The sequence below is a fragment of the Clupea harengus genome, chromosome 25, assembly GCF_900700415.2.
Source record: "Clupea harengus chromosome 25, Ch_v2.0.2, whole genome shotgun sequence".
Lineage (NCBI taxonomy): Eukaryota > Metazoa > Chordata > Actinopteri > Clupeiformes > Clupeidae > Clupea > Clupea harengus.
The window spans coordinates 5,188,966-5,205,730 of NC_045176.1; the positions used below are offsets into that span (position 1 = coordinate 5,188,966).

Below are 16,765 nucleotides of genomic sequence, written 5' to 3' on the forward strand. Positions count from 1 at the left end.
CACTAGTGCAGGAATTGCACACACTCGAGCAGGCGTATTAGATACATCTCTATTGACAGGTGCTGGCTTTATTATGGTAGTTTGACAGGATTCTTAATGATGGCAAAGCACTGTCAACAGAACTGTCAGAGATACCTCATTATTGTACATGTGCACCTGACGCATCAATGATTCCCCTCTTTCTGTAAATGATTTTTATTAGGCATCTTATTATTTTCATATCGGTTTGCTCTAGCAGACCGTTTTCTACGCAACAATGTACAGGTACGTTATTTACTGTTACAGGATCACAACCGGGACCATGGTGCTGTTCCCTTCATGTGATCCAGAGCCACTGTCTAAGCGTATGTTATTAGGATCACACCCAGGACCATAGTACTGTTCCCCTCATGTGATCCAGAGCCACTGTCTAAGCGTATCTCATGAGGAAAGCAGTATAGCACAAATCACTCTCTGTAGTCATTGCTCTTCAATGGTAACAACTGATCGCTAATAATTCACCAGGGTCACTTGGTTGACACCATTCACCAAATTCACCATCTCTGGGTGACCACCATCCTTACGCCAGGCAGGCGTGTCCCCGCAGAGTCTTGATGTAACCTCCATCGCCCGGCGTGTCTCCTGACGCCTAGTGTCCCCTAATGTGATCAGGGCCAGTGTGTTCGGAGCGAATAAAAGTAAACAATGCAAACTGCCGACACCATCAGTTTCTTATGGGCAATGAAGTGTAATTTGTTCCATTTCCACTTCACAACCACGTCAGATGGGGTTTATCAGTGCTGCATGGAGTAATTAAAGCTGAAATCAATAGCAGGCATTTGTCATGTTTACAGCCGTTCTTTCAGCTGGGTTAAACTCATCAGTTTAGTGCTGTTCTGTTTTACTGCAGAGACACACTTCATTATTTCTACAGGTACAGTTGAGATATTCAGTCACGGCGCGGATGGCTTGGAAATGGTCTGGAGATGAGAAGGGGCAGGCAGAAAACAGACAGTTATTTATTATAATGTATTTGCATGCTCTCCTGAATAATATATTATTATTAATGTCTGGCTGTGTCCTGTGCCCCAGTTCATGCTGAGAGTGTATGGGCGCACCAAGACACACTTACACACATTTGTACTTAACAAACACAGACTACACACACAAACATATGAACAGACACACACACAACACAGACACAGACAAAACAGACACAGACACACACACACAAAAACAGACACAGACACATACACAGACACAGACACAGACACAGACACATACACATACACATACACACACACACACACATACACATACACATACACATACACATACACATACACATACACACACACACACACACACATACACATACACATACACACACACACACACACACACACACACACACACACACACACACAGACACATACACATACACAGACACAGACACATACACATACACATACACATACACATACACATACACAAACACAAAAACAGACACTCACTTTCTTACTTTCTTTGTCAGTCACGCACATCATACACACCACCTCCTTCCCTCAGTCAATGGTTTAAGCTAAAAGGTACACATGCCAGCAGATATATGCATAACAGTTCTCTATATCCCCTCTCAAAGAGGAACCATTTACGTAAACCATGCATTCAAACATTTGCTGTTTTTACATCTTGACAATGCTAACAACACACACACCTACACCAATTACAATTTGAATCATTCACAGCTTGAGGGGATTTTTGTATTTGATTCTATTTTTAAGATGCATCCCCGCCATCCAGCTGAACACAGAACCCTAAGCCAACGTGTTCCAAACATGTCCAAACCTCCCCACTCTTCCAGATACTCCAGCAGTGTTTCAGTGTTTCAGCACTCAATCACATAACCCTTTTACCTCTCACTGGGACACTGGGCCATATCCTGCTCACAGTCTCACAGTCTCCAGCTCCCGTACGCCAACCCGGGTCTCTCTCAACACATCCCTAATATCTACACACACTCCAGCCTCTCCACCACAACATACTCTCAATATATGCAGTGCATACAGTTCTATACCATGTGGATTTCAGTGGGAATTAACCAGGCCCCATATACATACATATCACATAAGTTATACTGGGTTGATTTAGACGGGAGTGCTAATGTAATAAATTAGACATTTAAATAGTTTGGCGTGCAGTGATTAGCTACATTCTACTGGACTGTACATGAATATTCATGAGCCAAATACTGTCATTATGCACACCGCAATTTGTCAAATGGGGGAGACTATTGCTGACTGCACCAGCCTTTGAAGTGGCTCAAGGCAGCGTTCCCCCTTCCCCAGGTCGCACTGTCGAATACACTTTATTTCACTAATAAGACCTTCTGATTGGTTCATAAGCCAGATCAGGTAGACAGGTGCAGGACTACAGCACAGATCCATAGGGCCTTGGTGGCTGTTGTAGTCTATTGGGCTTTAAGTGTGTGGTTGAGGAAGACTAGCTTTGCATCTGTTCCACAGAGCCTCTGGTAGTCTGCAGCACACTGATGCCACAGTCTTAGGGGTTCAGCCTGGTGTCTACAGCTGTGTCTTTGAGTAACTTTGTTCTCACAGTCCCTGCTTGTCTGTGTGTAGGCAGATCTAAGGGAGGCCCTACAGGAGAATGCAAGGTTAGCACACGAGTACCGCAACTTGCAGAAAGACCTGATGATCGCCAAGAGGGAGGCTGTGTGTGTTTTTGACCAGAAGAACCGGGCCGAAGTGTCATTCCAGGAACGTAAACAGGTAAACTTACACCCATTCATGTGAAACTAAGCTAATTTATGACTGCATGATGTCCTCAACAGCATATACGCTCAAATGAAGAAAATCTGGTGCAATCTGTGGTAGGGTCATTCAGGGTGGTCTACAGGGTCAGATCTGAGATTTTAGCATACCAGTAGCATGTGCTTTATTTACCTCTGCTGATGGGGGTTGCATGTTGGTTACAGTCTTTGCACTTAAACTGGTTTGTGTGTGTGTGTGTGTGTGTTTGTGTGTGTGTGTGTGTGTGTGTGTGTGTGTGTGTGTGTGTGTGCGTGTGCGTGTTTATGCGTGTATATGCGTGTGTGTTTTTGTGTTTACACACCAACCAATTGTGTAATTATTCACAAATCAGTATTCCGTCTCAGAAGAAAGGGGCTGCTGAGCAGATAGGGAGCAGATGTCACAGGGACGTGACGGCTGAGAGGTGGAGGTATATGCATGATGACACGACCCGCTGCGCTCCGCACGGACTGTAATTTGCGACCGGTTTTAGTTGGGCAGCCAGCATGCAGGGCGCCGCAGTAATCTAATCTTGATGAGATAAGTTTAGTGGAGGAGTGCGACAGCCACGCTCTAATGTAGGGCTATATAGGGTGGATCTTGATTTTTTTCACCAGGGGGAGTATGAGGGAGACGAGAGCTGCAGATGGCCGCACAGAGTAGGCATGTCCATCACTTTGGAACACTATAAAATGTGGAAGTTAGGGGATTTTTTTATTTATTTATTTATTTATTTATTTTGCGCCAAAGGTGGAAAAAAGATTGATTGCTAAGCTGAGCAAGATTTATGTGGAACATTTTCATGCAGTGGGCGTATCAGAAAATGCACACCAGAACTAGTACATGTTTTTGCTATTAGATGGCAATCTTTTATTTGTACCCGCTTGCCTTTGCAAGGAGTGAAACACATTGTTTGCTTCCTCAGAAAAAAAAGACTAATACTTCTGTGAGTCCTCATCTAACTACATGAATGTTATCAAGTGAGAAATGCATGCAAAACTGAAATCCTGTGGACGGGATTTGCCACGCTCATGATCAAAGCCTGATTTTCTTTTACTCAGTATTCAGCTCTAAGAGTTTGTTGTTTATTTTTCACTGACTTGGTGTTCTTTCTTTTCTTCTTTGGAAAAAAAATGTGCATACTAGGGAATGTTGGTATTATAAAATGTGACAGTCTATGCAGATCTATAGCGGGGTTTTTTCTTCTGGTAGACTCTTGCTGGTGTTTGGTTGGTTCTCTGTCCATATCCTATATCGTTGCGTAAGACATCTGTATTGTTATTGTTATGAAATAACTGTATGTATATTGTTGTGTTGTTATTGTTATAAAAACCGGGGTGTTTGTATTGGAGGCTGTAAAGCACCTGGCTCCCCTTGTGCTCTTAAGGTGGACTCTTTAGGGTAAATATAAGCGTGCTCTTCAGGTGGACTCTTTAGGGTAGATATAAGCGTGCTCTTAAGGTGGACTCTTTAGGGTAGATATAAGCGTGCTCTTAAGGTGGACTCTTTAGGGTAGATATAAGCGTGCTCTTCAGGTGGACTCTTTAGGGTAGATATAAGCGTGCTCTTCAGGTGGACTCTTTAGGGTAAATATAAGCGTGCTCTTAAGCGAGTGCAGATTCTCTGGTGGTCAAGAGGCAGGTGAGAGGTGTGGATGAATCCATCCGTCCATCAAACTACTCCGTAGTACTCCGTTAATGTGGAAACACAAGCGGTGCCTCCTCAGCAAAGACGTGTTTATTGCACATCGTCCCATGCAGCAGTAGGCCACAGCACAAACTGTGTGCAAATGCCAGCAATGCAATTCACAGCCTGTTGTCGTGTGTGTGTCTAAGGAGATGCTGTTGTCGTGTATGTGTCTGAGGAGGTGCTGTTGTTGTGTCTGAGTAGATGCTGTTGTCGTGTGTGTGTCTGAGGAGATGCTGTTGTTGTGTGTGTGTCTGAGGAGATGCTGTTGTTGTGTGTGTGTCTGAGGAGATGCTGTTGTTGTGTGTGTGTCTGAGGAGATGCTGTTGTTGTGTCTGAGGAGATGCTGTTGTTGTGTGTGTGTCTGAGGAGATGCTGTTGTTGTGTATGTGTCTGAGGAGATGCTGTTGTCGTGTGTGTGTGTGAGGAGATGCTGTTGTCGTGTGTGTGTCTGAGGAGATGCTGTTGTTGTGTATGTGTCTGAGGAGATGCTGTTGTCGTGTGTGTGTCTGAGGAGATGCTGTTGTTGTTTGTGTGTCTGAGGAGATGCTGTTGTCGTGTGTGTGTCTGAGGAGATGCTGTTGTCGTGTGTGTGTCTGAGTAGATGCTGTTGTCGTGTGTGTGCCTGAGGAGATGCTGTTGTCGTGTGTGTGTCTGAGTAGATGCTGTTGTCGTGTATGTGCCTGAGGAGATGCTGTTGTCGTGTGTGTGTCTGAGGAGATGCTGTTGTCGTGTGTGTGTCTGAGTAGATGCTGTTGTCGTGTATGTGTCTGAGGAGATGCGGGTGACTGGTTGTCCATCACAGCCACCGTATCCATAGGAGGCTGAAGGTCACAAAGACACAGTGAAAAATGATCCACCAAAACATCTTCACAAACATACACCATGCTTTAAATGAGCAGACCTGTTGCAAAACATAGATTCCTTTTAAAACAAAGTCGGTTTTCCTTTATATGATTACATTGTACACATTTAAAGAAATTCACAAGAAGTTTATCAAGTTAACCTTGGCAGTATGTTGTGTGGTGAACTTCTCGGCCCTTGCTGGCAGTAATCCTCAGTGTCCTCTCCCCACGGCACCCTACAGCCCGCATCCCGCGGCTGACACCAGTGCATCCAATTTGGGCGCTCAACCAAAGAATATGTCCCCCTAATCAAACATTTTAGGACATCTAATCTATCTGCTGTGGTAAAAGGGCTACACAAGTGGGCTGGTTTGGCTCAAAGTTACACTGTCTAGTCCTCCCGTTTTTTATGCTGTTGTTTATTGCTAGTGTTTATTTAAGATGGGTGTCATGTTGGCTTTCATGTTGTTTTTGTATCAGCTATACTTCACTATACTCTGTGGCTTTTTTTTTTTTTAATGTTTAGAGCAGAATCAATATGGGGAAAAGGCTGTTTTAGGTTCCATATTACCTTAAAAAAAATTCAAAATGTTAATCTTTTCAGCATCACAATCAACATGAAAATAAACAAAAACAGGAAGCTTTTCAGACACTGGAACACTTTGTTCTATAAGCGAAATTCCTGTCTTTTTTCTCCTCCCTTCAGCAGATGATGGCTGAGCTAATTCTCTTTAGTTTTCTCATGCTCGGGAGAACACATTGCTAAGCAATGATAAGCTTAAAAGAAGAGAGAGAGAGAGAGAGGGAGAGATGGGGGTGACACAGCAATGGCATCCCTCAGTATAGCAGCTCCCCTTTATTCGTTCAAAAAACTGCTCAAATAATAAAGAAGAGCAGCAGCATGTCTCTGCAATGGACTCGGCATAATTTCTGCGTTCGGTGGGGGGTTCATGACTTCTTTGTGTATGTGTAAAATATGTCTTGAGGGGATTGGTATAAAGTTAAACTGGGTGAAGTAGAAATATTTTACTCATCAGCTTTGCAGTCACAGAGTTTGCCTCGGCTAGAACAAAACCGCTGAAGCATTTAGAGAAAATTAACCCCCCATCCTGGCAGCCAGATGTGACTGGTTTCTGATGAATGCACATGGGTGGGCAGAGAAACCAAGAGACTGTGAAATTCCTGTCAGGCCCGTGTACTGCAGAATGGGCTATTGACTGCTTTCTCTATTTCCCTCCATCATTCTTCTTGAACACTGCCATTAATTTCCTCTCCTGCCTTACCAATTCCTCCTCTCTCTCTCTCTCTCCCCCTCTCTCTCTCTCTCCTCTCTTTCTCTCTCACTCCCTTCCTCCTTTCTCTCTCCCTCTCTCTCTCTCTCGCTCTCTCTCTCTCTCTCTTACCTCCCCCCAGCTTTCTTTGTTGCAGAAGAGGATGCACAAAGCCATGGTGAAATACTTCAACCACCGCAGCCTCCACAGTCAAGCTGAACTGGCCTATTTCCAGAGCCTCTCTAATGCCAACAACCAGAAAATAACAACCGTGCAGGTAGTGTATCTGTGGAATAGTGCTGCACCGATACTTTTATTTGTGTGTTTTTTGGTTTCTTGCAGGGAACACTAGCAATCACACACAGGTACATCCACACAGGCAATTCTCTGCACTGCACCGTCATGGGTTTGCCTGATTTGCATTACACCCCCACACATAAACACTATACCACTAGATGTAATGGACACGCTTTAGAAAGGCCCCCATGTTATAGGTATTGGCAAACGACATGGGTTGCTTTGTTGCTACCACCCCGCCGTTATAGACACCTTCCTTAGCTGTTCACAGCGGTGAATGAGGAAATTAATGATGTGTGTGGTGGGAGTTCACTAATGCACTGGTCTCTGCGCCAGCGGACGTATATGAGGGCTGCATATCAGTATGGGAAACCTAACATTTCTTTCCCCCAGTGCACGGAGCAAGAGCACCCTTTGTGTGAGGGAGATTTGCAGTGGGGCATGGGAGACATATTGGATGGCCTGCTAAATCTTGCATCAGTCTTTACTTTAGATCTCTGTAAGGTCATCTTTGAGTGGTGATCAGATTAGTGGTTAACTCATCATTTATCATCACCCTAGAGTGCACAATGGAGCAGAAATCTCCTAGAATTTGCACATATATCATGTTTAAGACATGACTCTGAGAATGTCCTGCTCGTGTTTATTGATGGTGACTTTGTTACAAATGCACAGGTATGACCTTACAGCACATGCAGGCATATGCCTACACTGACTGCAGCGCCACAAGAGCTGGGAGTCCTCTCCTTCTGAGTTAGGAGCTGGTAGGAACGGAGACTTGAGATAAGGTCGAAGCGGACGCACTGATAGTGATGAATCTTTATGATGAGAGCTGTCCGCCGGAACCAGCTCAGCAGGTGGCTAGTGTAGCATATGTAGCCTAGCGTCAGGGGCTCTGCTCGCGCGTACATGTTCGCACAGCACGTCCTGTGGCTAGCGTAGCATATGTAGCCTAGCGTCAGGGGCTACACTCACGCGCTCATGTTCGCACAGCACGTCCTGTGGCACCGCAGCCACTCAACAGGAGAGCACAAAGAACTCCAGCCTGTTGTTATCCACCATGCCAGCTCCATTTGAGAAAGTGGCTAACACACACTTTATTTTATATTGTTAATATAATATGTGTTAATATGATATGTGTTACAGTCCAAGAGATCAGTTTCCACACATGTCAATTCACACTGTTTTCTTCATTCTGAACTGAAACGTATTAGAATATGAATTGATTTCAGGACACCTCATGCTAATCCTGACACAGGACATTAACCTTATCGTAGGAACACAAAGAAAACAGTGTTACCAGTGTAATAGTACCTGCACTTTCAGTGATTAGTGAGCGATTTAAATCCAGTGGTTTGTTAACATCGGTGCCATCCACTCTTGCATTTAAACTTGACTGAATGAAGTGTAGGGCAGACTGAGGCAGAGGTAGGTCCTTCGTACAGTTCTCTACTCTGGCCACTAAACTATTAAACATGTCTGCCACCTTTACTTCACAAGGGAAGTGTGTGTCCCTGTATTTTTTATTTTTTTAAATTCTGTCTTCCTCGTCAGTCAGGATGAGCATCCTAGATTATAATTTTTTTATTATAATTTTTCTTTATTTTTTTCTTTAATGTCAATCATGTTCTTTCTTTAATTTTGTTAATGTGAGTACAGCCCAACACAAAACAGTGTTTTAACAGAAGCCATTTTGCTGTGTGGCATTAGACATTAGTGTAGCATTAGAGCTGTGGAGTAATTGGCCGCCGCCGCACCCTGAGCCGTTGCAGAGTGGGCGCTCTTGTTTTGGTGCTGTAGTCAGAGCAAGCTTGTGCCGGAGTCAGGCGGGCGACTGGAGCATGAAGGCGAGGAGTTCTCAGAGATCCGCCGAGTGTGAAGGACATGCAGGCAGCAGTGCCGTCAGAGATCCTCTCAGGGCAGCACACCCACACACACTCTCACACACACACACACACACACACACACACACACACTTACTGACACACACACACACACACTTACTGACACACACACACACACACACACACTTACTGACACACACACACACACACACTCACTTACTGACGCACACACACACACACTCTCACTTACTGACACACACACACACTCAAATACACACTCACAGCTACAGTACATACAGTGACACACACACACACACACACACTCATACTCAGATACTCCACACACACACACACAAAGACATACACATTTGGGAATAAGCGCCCTCACAGACCAACACACCTGCACTCATGACACACACACACACAAACGTGCTTATACACATCAACAGTATAGAGACATTAGTAGACACACTACACACTCACACATAATGCCATGTACAGTATGTGAACAATACTACCAGGGCTGCTGGAGGAGAAACAGCCTCACATCGTAGATCCTACACTATATTTAACACTTGGTGTTAGGGGCTATTCTCTGAAGCCATCTTTATATCTATGCCAAACCCACCTTGAGCGTTTGGAGTCATAGCACCCTGTCCCAGTTAAACTTCCAGTCCAAGCACTTTTGCCTGTGATGAAAAGATAGGAAAGGCTTCTTTCTGGCCTACCTTCCAGACAATTTATTAGTGTGGAGGTGACGTATCATGGTGGATTTGGAGACATGGTGACCCCATGATGCTACCAAACTCTGAAACGGTGGTCTTTGGAGACACAGTGACCCCATGATGCGCCCTCTGAAACTGTGGTCTTTGGAGATTTTTTACTTCTCTGACCATCCTCTTCACTGTGTTAGCAGACCAAATAACCTTGCATCCTCTTCCAGGTTGTTTTATGATAGCTTTGAATTTTTTAAACTTCTTAATGGTTGCCCTAACTGTCCATATGGGCATTTTAAGTCGAGCGGCTATCTTCTTGTATTCATTCCATGACTTGTGCAAGTCAACACACTTTTGCCTGACAGCAGTGGAATGATCTTGAATCTTTCCCATGATGGATGACTGAGGGATTTGGGCCCTGTGTCACCTCATTTGTATACCCTAGTGTAACAGAAAATCATTGATTACTGTTTAAAATGTCTTAAACACTTAAAAATGTAACATTAGTTAAAAATGCATGAGCTCATGCTGAGATGAGATCATATTATTTTTCACTAATGGTTGCTTTATTCTCAGACTAAACTCCTCAAATAAAGGTAAGATTAGTTTTCTATTTTAAATATAATATTAAGATTAATAAGTGATGAAGTGAATTTTTTATAAGCCCTTTCAATCATCTTTTGCAAAGTGGCCAATAATTCTGGAGCAGCACCAAGACAACTTCAAGACTTCTTACAACAGATTCTATACAGATTTAAAACAATTGGGATATATTGTTCCCCATATTGTTTAGTATTTGAACAACGGTCTTTTACTGTGTTACAAAAACGGCTTTTATTTTGTGTCTAATGGGACTTTTTATTTTGACACATTTTGAGTGCTAGCTTGTCTACAGTAATGTCATAGATGACATCTTTATTGACTGAATGTATGAAAGTCTTGCAACATTTATTAATTTGTATGAGATCTTCATGTAGGTTGACATATTTCAACCCTGTACTGTGCTGTGTTGTTTTTGTCACCACTAGAGCTCTTTTCTATGTAGTGCCTTTCACCTGCGGTTATAGTGGCAGGTAGCCACACACGCAGTGCCATCATTCACATGGTCAACACATGGCAAGATAAAACATGTAAGAGATTAAAACGCTTTTGTGAGACGTCAATCACTCTTTGCACAGCCCTAAAAGCGAGTCGTAATCCACGGTATCAGTTACTGCACGGAGTGGCGTTGAGCCTGCACCTCCTCCATCAGTGGTGTTGAGCCTGCTCCTCCTCCATCAGTGGTGTTGAGCCTGCACCTCCTCCATCAGTAAAGGGAGTGGTGTTGAGCCTCCTCCTTTATCAGTGGCGTTGAGCCTCCTCCTTTATCAGTAAAGGGAGTGGCGTTGAGCCTGCACCTCCTCCATCTCGTCCATCAGTAAAGGGAGTGGTGTTGAGCCTGCACCTCCTCCATCTCCGCCATCAGTAAACGGAGTGGCGTTGAGCCCGTACCTCCTCCATCAGTAAAGGGAGTGGTGTTGAGCCTGCTCCTCCTTCAGTAGTAAAGGGAGTGGCATTGAGCCTGCACCTCCTCCATCAGTAAAGGGAGTGGTGTTGAGCCTGCACCTCCATCAGTAAACGGAGTGGCGTTGAGCCCGTACCTCCTCCATCAGTAAACGGAGTGGCGTTGAGCCTGCACCTCCTCCATCAGTAAAGGGAGTGGTGTTGAGCCTGCGCCTCCTTCAGTAGTAAAGGGAGTGGTGTTGAGCCTCCTCCTTTATCAGTAAAGGGAGTGGTGTTGAGCCTGCACCTCCTCCATCAGTAAACGGAGTGGCGTTGAGCCTGTGCCGCCTGCTCCTCCTCCATCAGTAAACTTGGTGTTGATCCTGCACCTCCTCCATCAGTGGCGTTGAGCCTGCACCTCCTCCATCAGTAAAGGGAGTGGTGTTGAGCCTGCACCTCCTCCATCAGTAAAGGGAGTGGTGTTGAGCCTGCACCTCCATCAGTAAAGGGAGTGGTGTTGAGCCCGTACCTCCATGAGTGAACGGAGTGGTGTTGAGCCTGCGCCTCCTTCAGTAGTAAAGGCATCCTATGAGTTTTGTTTGCCGAGGCGCTGGCGTTCCCTTCTCAGAGGCCTTCCTAGGAAAGCATGATGTGCACTCAGCCCCCATCAGCATCCCCCCTCCCCCCAGTGAGATGCACCATTATGACACACTCACACACACCACACATTAGAACGCTCTTCCACAGAATCTGCTCCCCGTGCTCTGGAAGATTGTCAGGTGTGGGGAGGAGGCTGTTGAGATGAAGTTAACTCTGGTGAACAGCTGAGGTTGTCGAGTTGAGGGTGCGTCGTGCCATGCCACGCCACGCCACGCCACGCCACGCCACGGCTGCCAAATCTGGCACTTCACTTTTTCCCTGCCTGTTATGCAAGTGTACACCAGGGAGACCAATATTTGACACTCACTAACAACAGAGAGCGCAGAGTGGAGAGTTGTGAATGGCCGGTAATAATTGGAAGAGACGCCCACTGCGCTGGTCCCGTGGGGCCGTAATCCAAGATCTTGTTTCTGATATAATTGTTAGTCAGAGAGTTTCTGCATGGCTGGGCTGGTCAGATCCCCAAGCTGGTTGACAGTGCACGGCAGTTTAATAGAAAAACTGGTTGCTGAGGTTTTTTAAAAACAAGAGTGGGCACTGAACCTGCTCGCACAGTTCACCAGGAGTGTTTGTGTGTCCCTTTCTCTTGTTCATTCTCTTTCTCTCCCTCCCTCCCTCTCTCTTTCTCTCCCTCTCTTTCTCTCTCTCTCTCTTTCTGTCTCCTCACACAATAAAAAGGCTGCAGACTACACCTCACTGCACCATCTGAGTGGGTTTGTCATGAAAGCAGAATATCAGTGTCGCTCTTTGTGTGTCTGTGCCGCAGCTTGCTCTCTCTCTCTCTCCCTCTCTCTCTCCCTCTCTCTCTCTCCCTCTCTCTCTCTCTCTCTCTCTCCCTCTCTCTCTCTCTCTCCCTCTCTCTCTCTCCCTCTCTCTCTCCCTCTCTCCCTCTCTCTCTCTCTCTCTCCCTCTCTCTCTCTCTCTCAACAGCAACACCAGCTCTGCTTTTCTTAATTAGCCCTCTCCCATTGATTCCATTTGCCCCCCTTTTATTTGAACAGGAGGAGTTGTCAAAGGCAATTCAACGCCTCTCGGCTTTCCTGCTCTCACTGACAGATGACTCAACTACCACCGGCGACGGCGCAAACAAACAGTCCAACCCGGACGCCAGCGGATTGAGCGGCGAGATGCCTGCAGTTCAGATAGCGTTGTAATTGGAACCTCACCTGTGCCAGACAACTCACTCCAGCACGACTCACTCCACACACACACACCCCCTGCCCCCCCACCACACCCCACCCCCACACCCCCCACCCTACCTTCCCCCACTTCCCCACCTCTCTAACCAGCAGCAAATCCATAACAATGAAACAGGTGACTTTCATGCTGCTGTCAGGAATGATCTAATTTTAGCTGGGTGAATGATTGCAATTGGCTTTGCCTCATCAGATAATTAATCTATGTCACCATTAATTGGAAAAGAGAATAATTACAGGCCATGTTGACAGAAATTCTACGCTCCTCCACATCTCGAGATCTAATTACACCTGCTAAAGCTTGGTGACCTCAACTAGCAGTTAGTGTACCTCCGTAACCCTAAATGTACTACTAGCTGCCTGTCTGTCCAACACCCCGGGAGCACACCACTCTCTCCTCTTGCCGCTTTTGTTTATGCCCGGTTCTCTCGTCTCCTCCGAGAGCTGTCTCCCTCAATCACTTTTCAATATTCAATCTTAATTTTGTGGAAGTTTAGCATTTTCAATGAGCTGGAGATGAATGATTAATGAATAAATTTAAATGCTTCATTTTGTCCATGGATCATTAGTCAAGTCCTTTGTGGGAAGGACCTGAGAAAAAGGAGTGAAAATTATTGAGACATTAGCCTGAAGCAATCCAGGGGTAAATAGTGTGCATGAAAGGATGTTGTGTTCACAGTATCCACTGGCTTTCTAAAGAGCCCCCTTAGGAAATACACAAACTTTCAATTTGCAAGGTATCACACAAAGACGAAAAAAAAAAAAATTCATTTAAGGAATGAGTTTCTGGCGTTTGATTTCAATGCAGAGGCAGTTAAGCCCTTTGTGAGTTCAGCTTTGGCAACCTGAGCCAAAGTTTCCAGTCCTATGTTTCCTTGGTAGGGGCCCTGGTGTTGTCACGGTATCCATAACATGAGGTGTCAATCATAATAAACTTTGTATTTCACCGATACGCCACTCCCTATGTAATGAAAACATGAGAGAGATGCTGTGTCACATATGCTGATAGACTGAACACATGTACAGTATGCAGGTATACTCAAATTGTCACTCATAGCATTTAAAGTATACTATAGAAGTGAGTACCTGACAGTAATTACATCACCTCTAAGTTGGACAGTAGGGCATTTGCGCTTATGTAAAATTAAATAAAACAGTTCAGATTTACCGTATTACAACTAGCGGCCCCTCAGTGCAACAAAATATAGCAGATCTTTCACTACTGAGAATCTAGTCTTTCATTCAGTACTTAGGATGTCCACCTTTATTTTTGATGACACTCAATTCTCCTCGGCAGGGAGGATACCAGTATTGCACACATTTTTGGAGAGATGTTCTGCCATTCTTCAGAGACAATTTTTCAGCTGATCTTTGCTGGAGGGGTTGTGCTGCTCTAGCCTTCTCTTCAAAATACCCCAGAGGTGTTCTGTTGGATTCAAGTCAGGCGACATATTTGGCCAGGTCATAGTTTTCACTTTTCTTCTTTGCGTGATTTTGGCAGTGTGCTTTGGATCATTTTCATGCTGGAATTATTCCTCTTTTGACCAGCTTCTGGAGACTGGGAGCCATCTTGTCAGCCAGTATTTTAGTATATCCACAGGCATTCATGGGGCCATCTATAAATGATACCACACCAACACCTTTTGGCACTCATGCAGCCCCATATCATCACACTCCCTCGTCTGTTTCACTGTCGGGACTATGCAGTCACAGTGGTAGTTCTGGTCAGGTACACGTCAAACATGCTGGACCCCATCTGAGCCAAACAAAAGGATCTTGGTCTCATCTGACCAAAGAATGTGCTCGTAATATCAATCCATGTCCATGGCGTCATTTAAGGAGGCCGGCCACTGCAGCTCTGATTAGTGGTGCGATGGCTCATTCTATACCTCAGTTTTAGTTTTGGTCACTAATCCAGTATCCTTTTCCATCTATTTCAAAGCTCACGGTCAGTTTCTTCAAGTCCTCAGGCTTTTCAACGTTTTCTATCTCTTGTGTCAGTGATCCCAGGTGTGTTCACTTTTGGTGCACTGAGTTTCTACTTTGAGTCCTGTCTTCTCAATATAGTCTTTCTAAAGTATTTGTTTTTGATTGTTCATAAGAGGAAATACTCTACTTGTCAACTTGTTAATATGTGGATTAATGACCCCAAATAGTCTTCCTGCAATCCAGACAGAGCATTTGAAGGAGCAATGGTAAGCTTCACTCAATCCAGACAGAGCATTTAAAGGAGCAATGGTAAGCTTCACTCAATCCAGACAGAGCATTTAAAGGAGCAATGGTAAACTTCACTCAATCCAGACAGAGCATTTAAAGGAGCAATGGCAAGCTTCACTCATGAAGCAGTTAGCACTGAGTGACAACAGTCAATTACAGTAATTAAGGAACTCCTCCCTGAAACCAGTGATCTTACTCTGACTGAATCAGACTGTAGCATGTAGGCGCATGTTGCGATGTTAAGACTCTTAACTTAGTGTTGTATGTATATATATATATACCGTATATATATATGATTACATTTAAGAACACCATTCATATCTATATATACTATATATATATAGTATGACCATAGTATATATATACCCTGTCTCTCCTTCAGACTAAGCCCACACGGTTCTCTGGCAGGCCTGGCCACACACGGCAGCAGCCTGTGCGATGAGAGCAGTCAGTCAGTCAGAGAGTAGTGCTGCATGGCTGCTGCCAGTCAGCCTGTGAGGAGAATCCTTCTGCATCTGCCCCCGCTGGCTTCTAATGGTGGCCAGGGCTGCCTCCGACCTCCAGTCGGACCGCAAGGGCCCCGAGAACTGGTCAATGAGATTGTTGCTATGCTATGGTCATTAAGAGAGCGTTTGTACCTCTCTCTACTCATCATCTCCTTGTGATTGTGTTGTATGTGTGCCAGGTTATGTGTATCCAGATTCACCTGCAGTGTGCAATTAGGAGACTTTGCAAGCCCCTGCCAGACAGGAGAGCTAATAATACTGATAGCACTAATGGCAACTTTGCCATCTGCACTGTGACTGTTAAGGGGGGATCAAGGAAGGAATAATGACATGGGCTTTTAAGGTAAAACACTTGTAATTACTACTTTGAGTACCGCATATGAAAATATAACATGTTACGGTATACTGATTATGAAATGGTATTTTGTGACAAAGTCACTTTGAACAAGCACTTTTGACGAAATACATTGATCTTAATAGATTACTAGCAACAACCAATGTTAGGAATTTGTATAGCTTGGCATATTCCTATGTGTCTACAGTAAAACTTGTTGTTGTTGTTGTTGATGTTAAATTAACGGGCAGTGCATCATAGTTTTCAAATCATACCTGTAGTCTATCAATAATATGCAATCAACTACGGGACTACGGGATGCCTAAAATATTTTATAGTCGTTTAAATAATTATTAATAATTTAAATAAGTATTACAAGGTACTACTATATGCTACAGTATGCATTAGGTACAATATTTTGCAGTATCCTTTAGTATGTCTAAAAGTTGCAGCAATATATTAAAAGATTAAGATAGTGTATACTGCAGTACACCTGAGTGGTACCACAATATTTCCGAATGTTAACTTTATTGTATAGGACCATAGTGGCAGTGGTGTGGGGCTTATTGTCTTGATGGTGGTGTCATGAATGGTCTTCTTGAGTGTAACCATAATGGTGGTATCTAATACATCTAGTATTGAATGAATAAACGCTTGAAATGATTTTCATTACCCAGAGATTGGTGGCTATAACATTATTAAAACACCTGCTATTGCTTAAATCATGTTCTTTTGCCCGATTACTATAAATCTTGTGTTCAATTGGGGACAGGTTGATGAGGTAAAGCCAGTCCTAAATAAATGCTGACCATAGTCCCTTGAGCCTGACCAGACTAAACTAGTGACCTTTTTCAGCTTTGGCTTTCATCTAGGAGCAAAGGTCAGAATACACACAGATATGTAAATGATGACCTTCTGTTTT

The 16,765-nt window shown here is 44.3% G+C and overlaps 1 protein-coding gene across 5 annotated transcripts in view; it reads left to right on the forward strand.

Moving 5' to 3' along the window:
* Positions 1-12,821, forward strand: part of LOC105891291 (coiled-coil domain-containing protein 178) — a 36,110-nt gene extending 23,289 nt beyond the window's left edge. For all 5 annotated transcript variants that reach the window (XM_042703708.1, XM_012817454.3, XM_031562939.2 and 2 more), the window contains 3 exons: positions 2,619-2,768; positions 6,734-6,868; positions 12,592-12,821. In XM_042703708.1, coding sequence (XP_042559642.1) covers positions 2,619-2,768; positions 6,734-6,868; positions 12,592-12,744 — 438 coding nt within the window. In that variant the 3' untranslated portion in view covers positions 12,745-12,821. The remainder of the gene's footprint in view (positions 1-2,618; positions 2,769-6,733; positions 6,869-12,591) is intronic.
* The last annotated feature ends 3,944 nt before the right edge of the window (positions 12,822-16,765 follow it).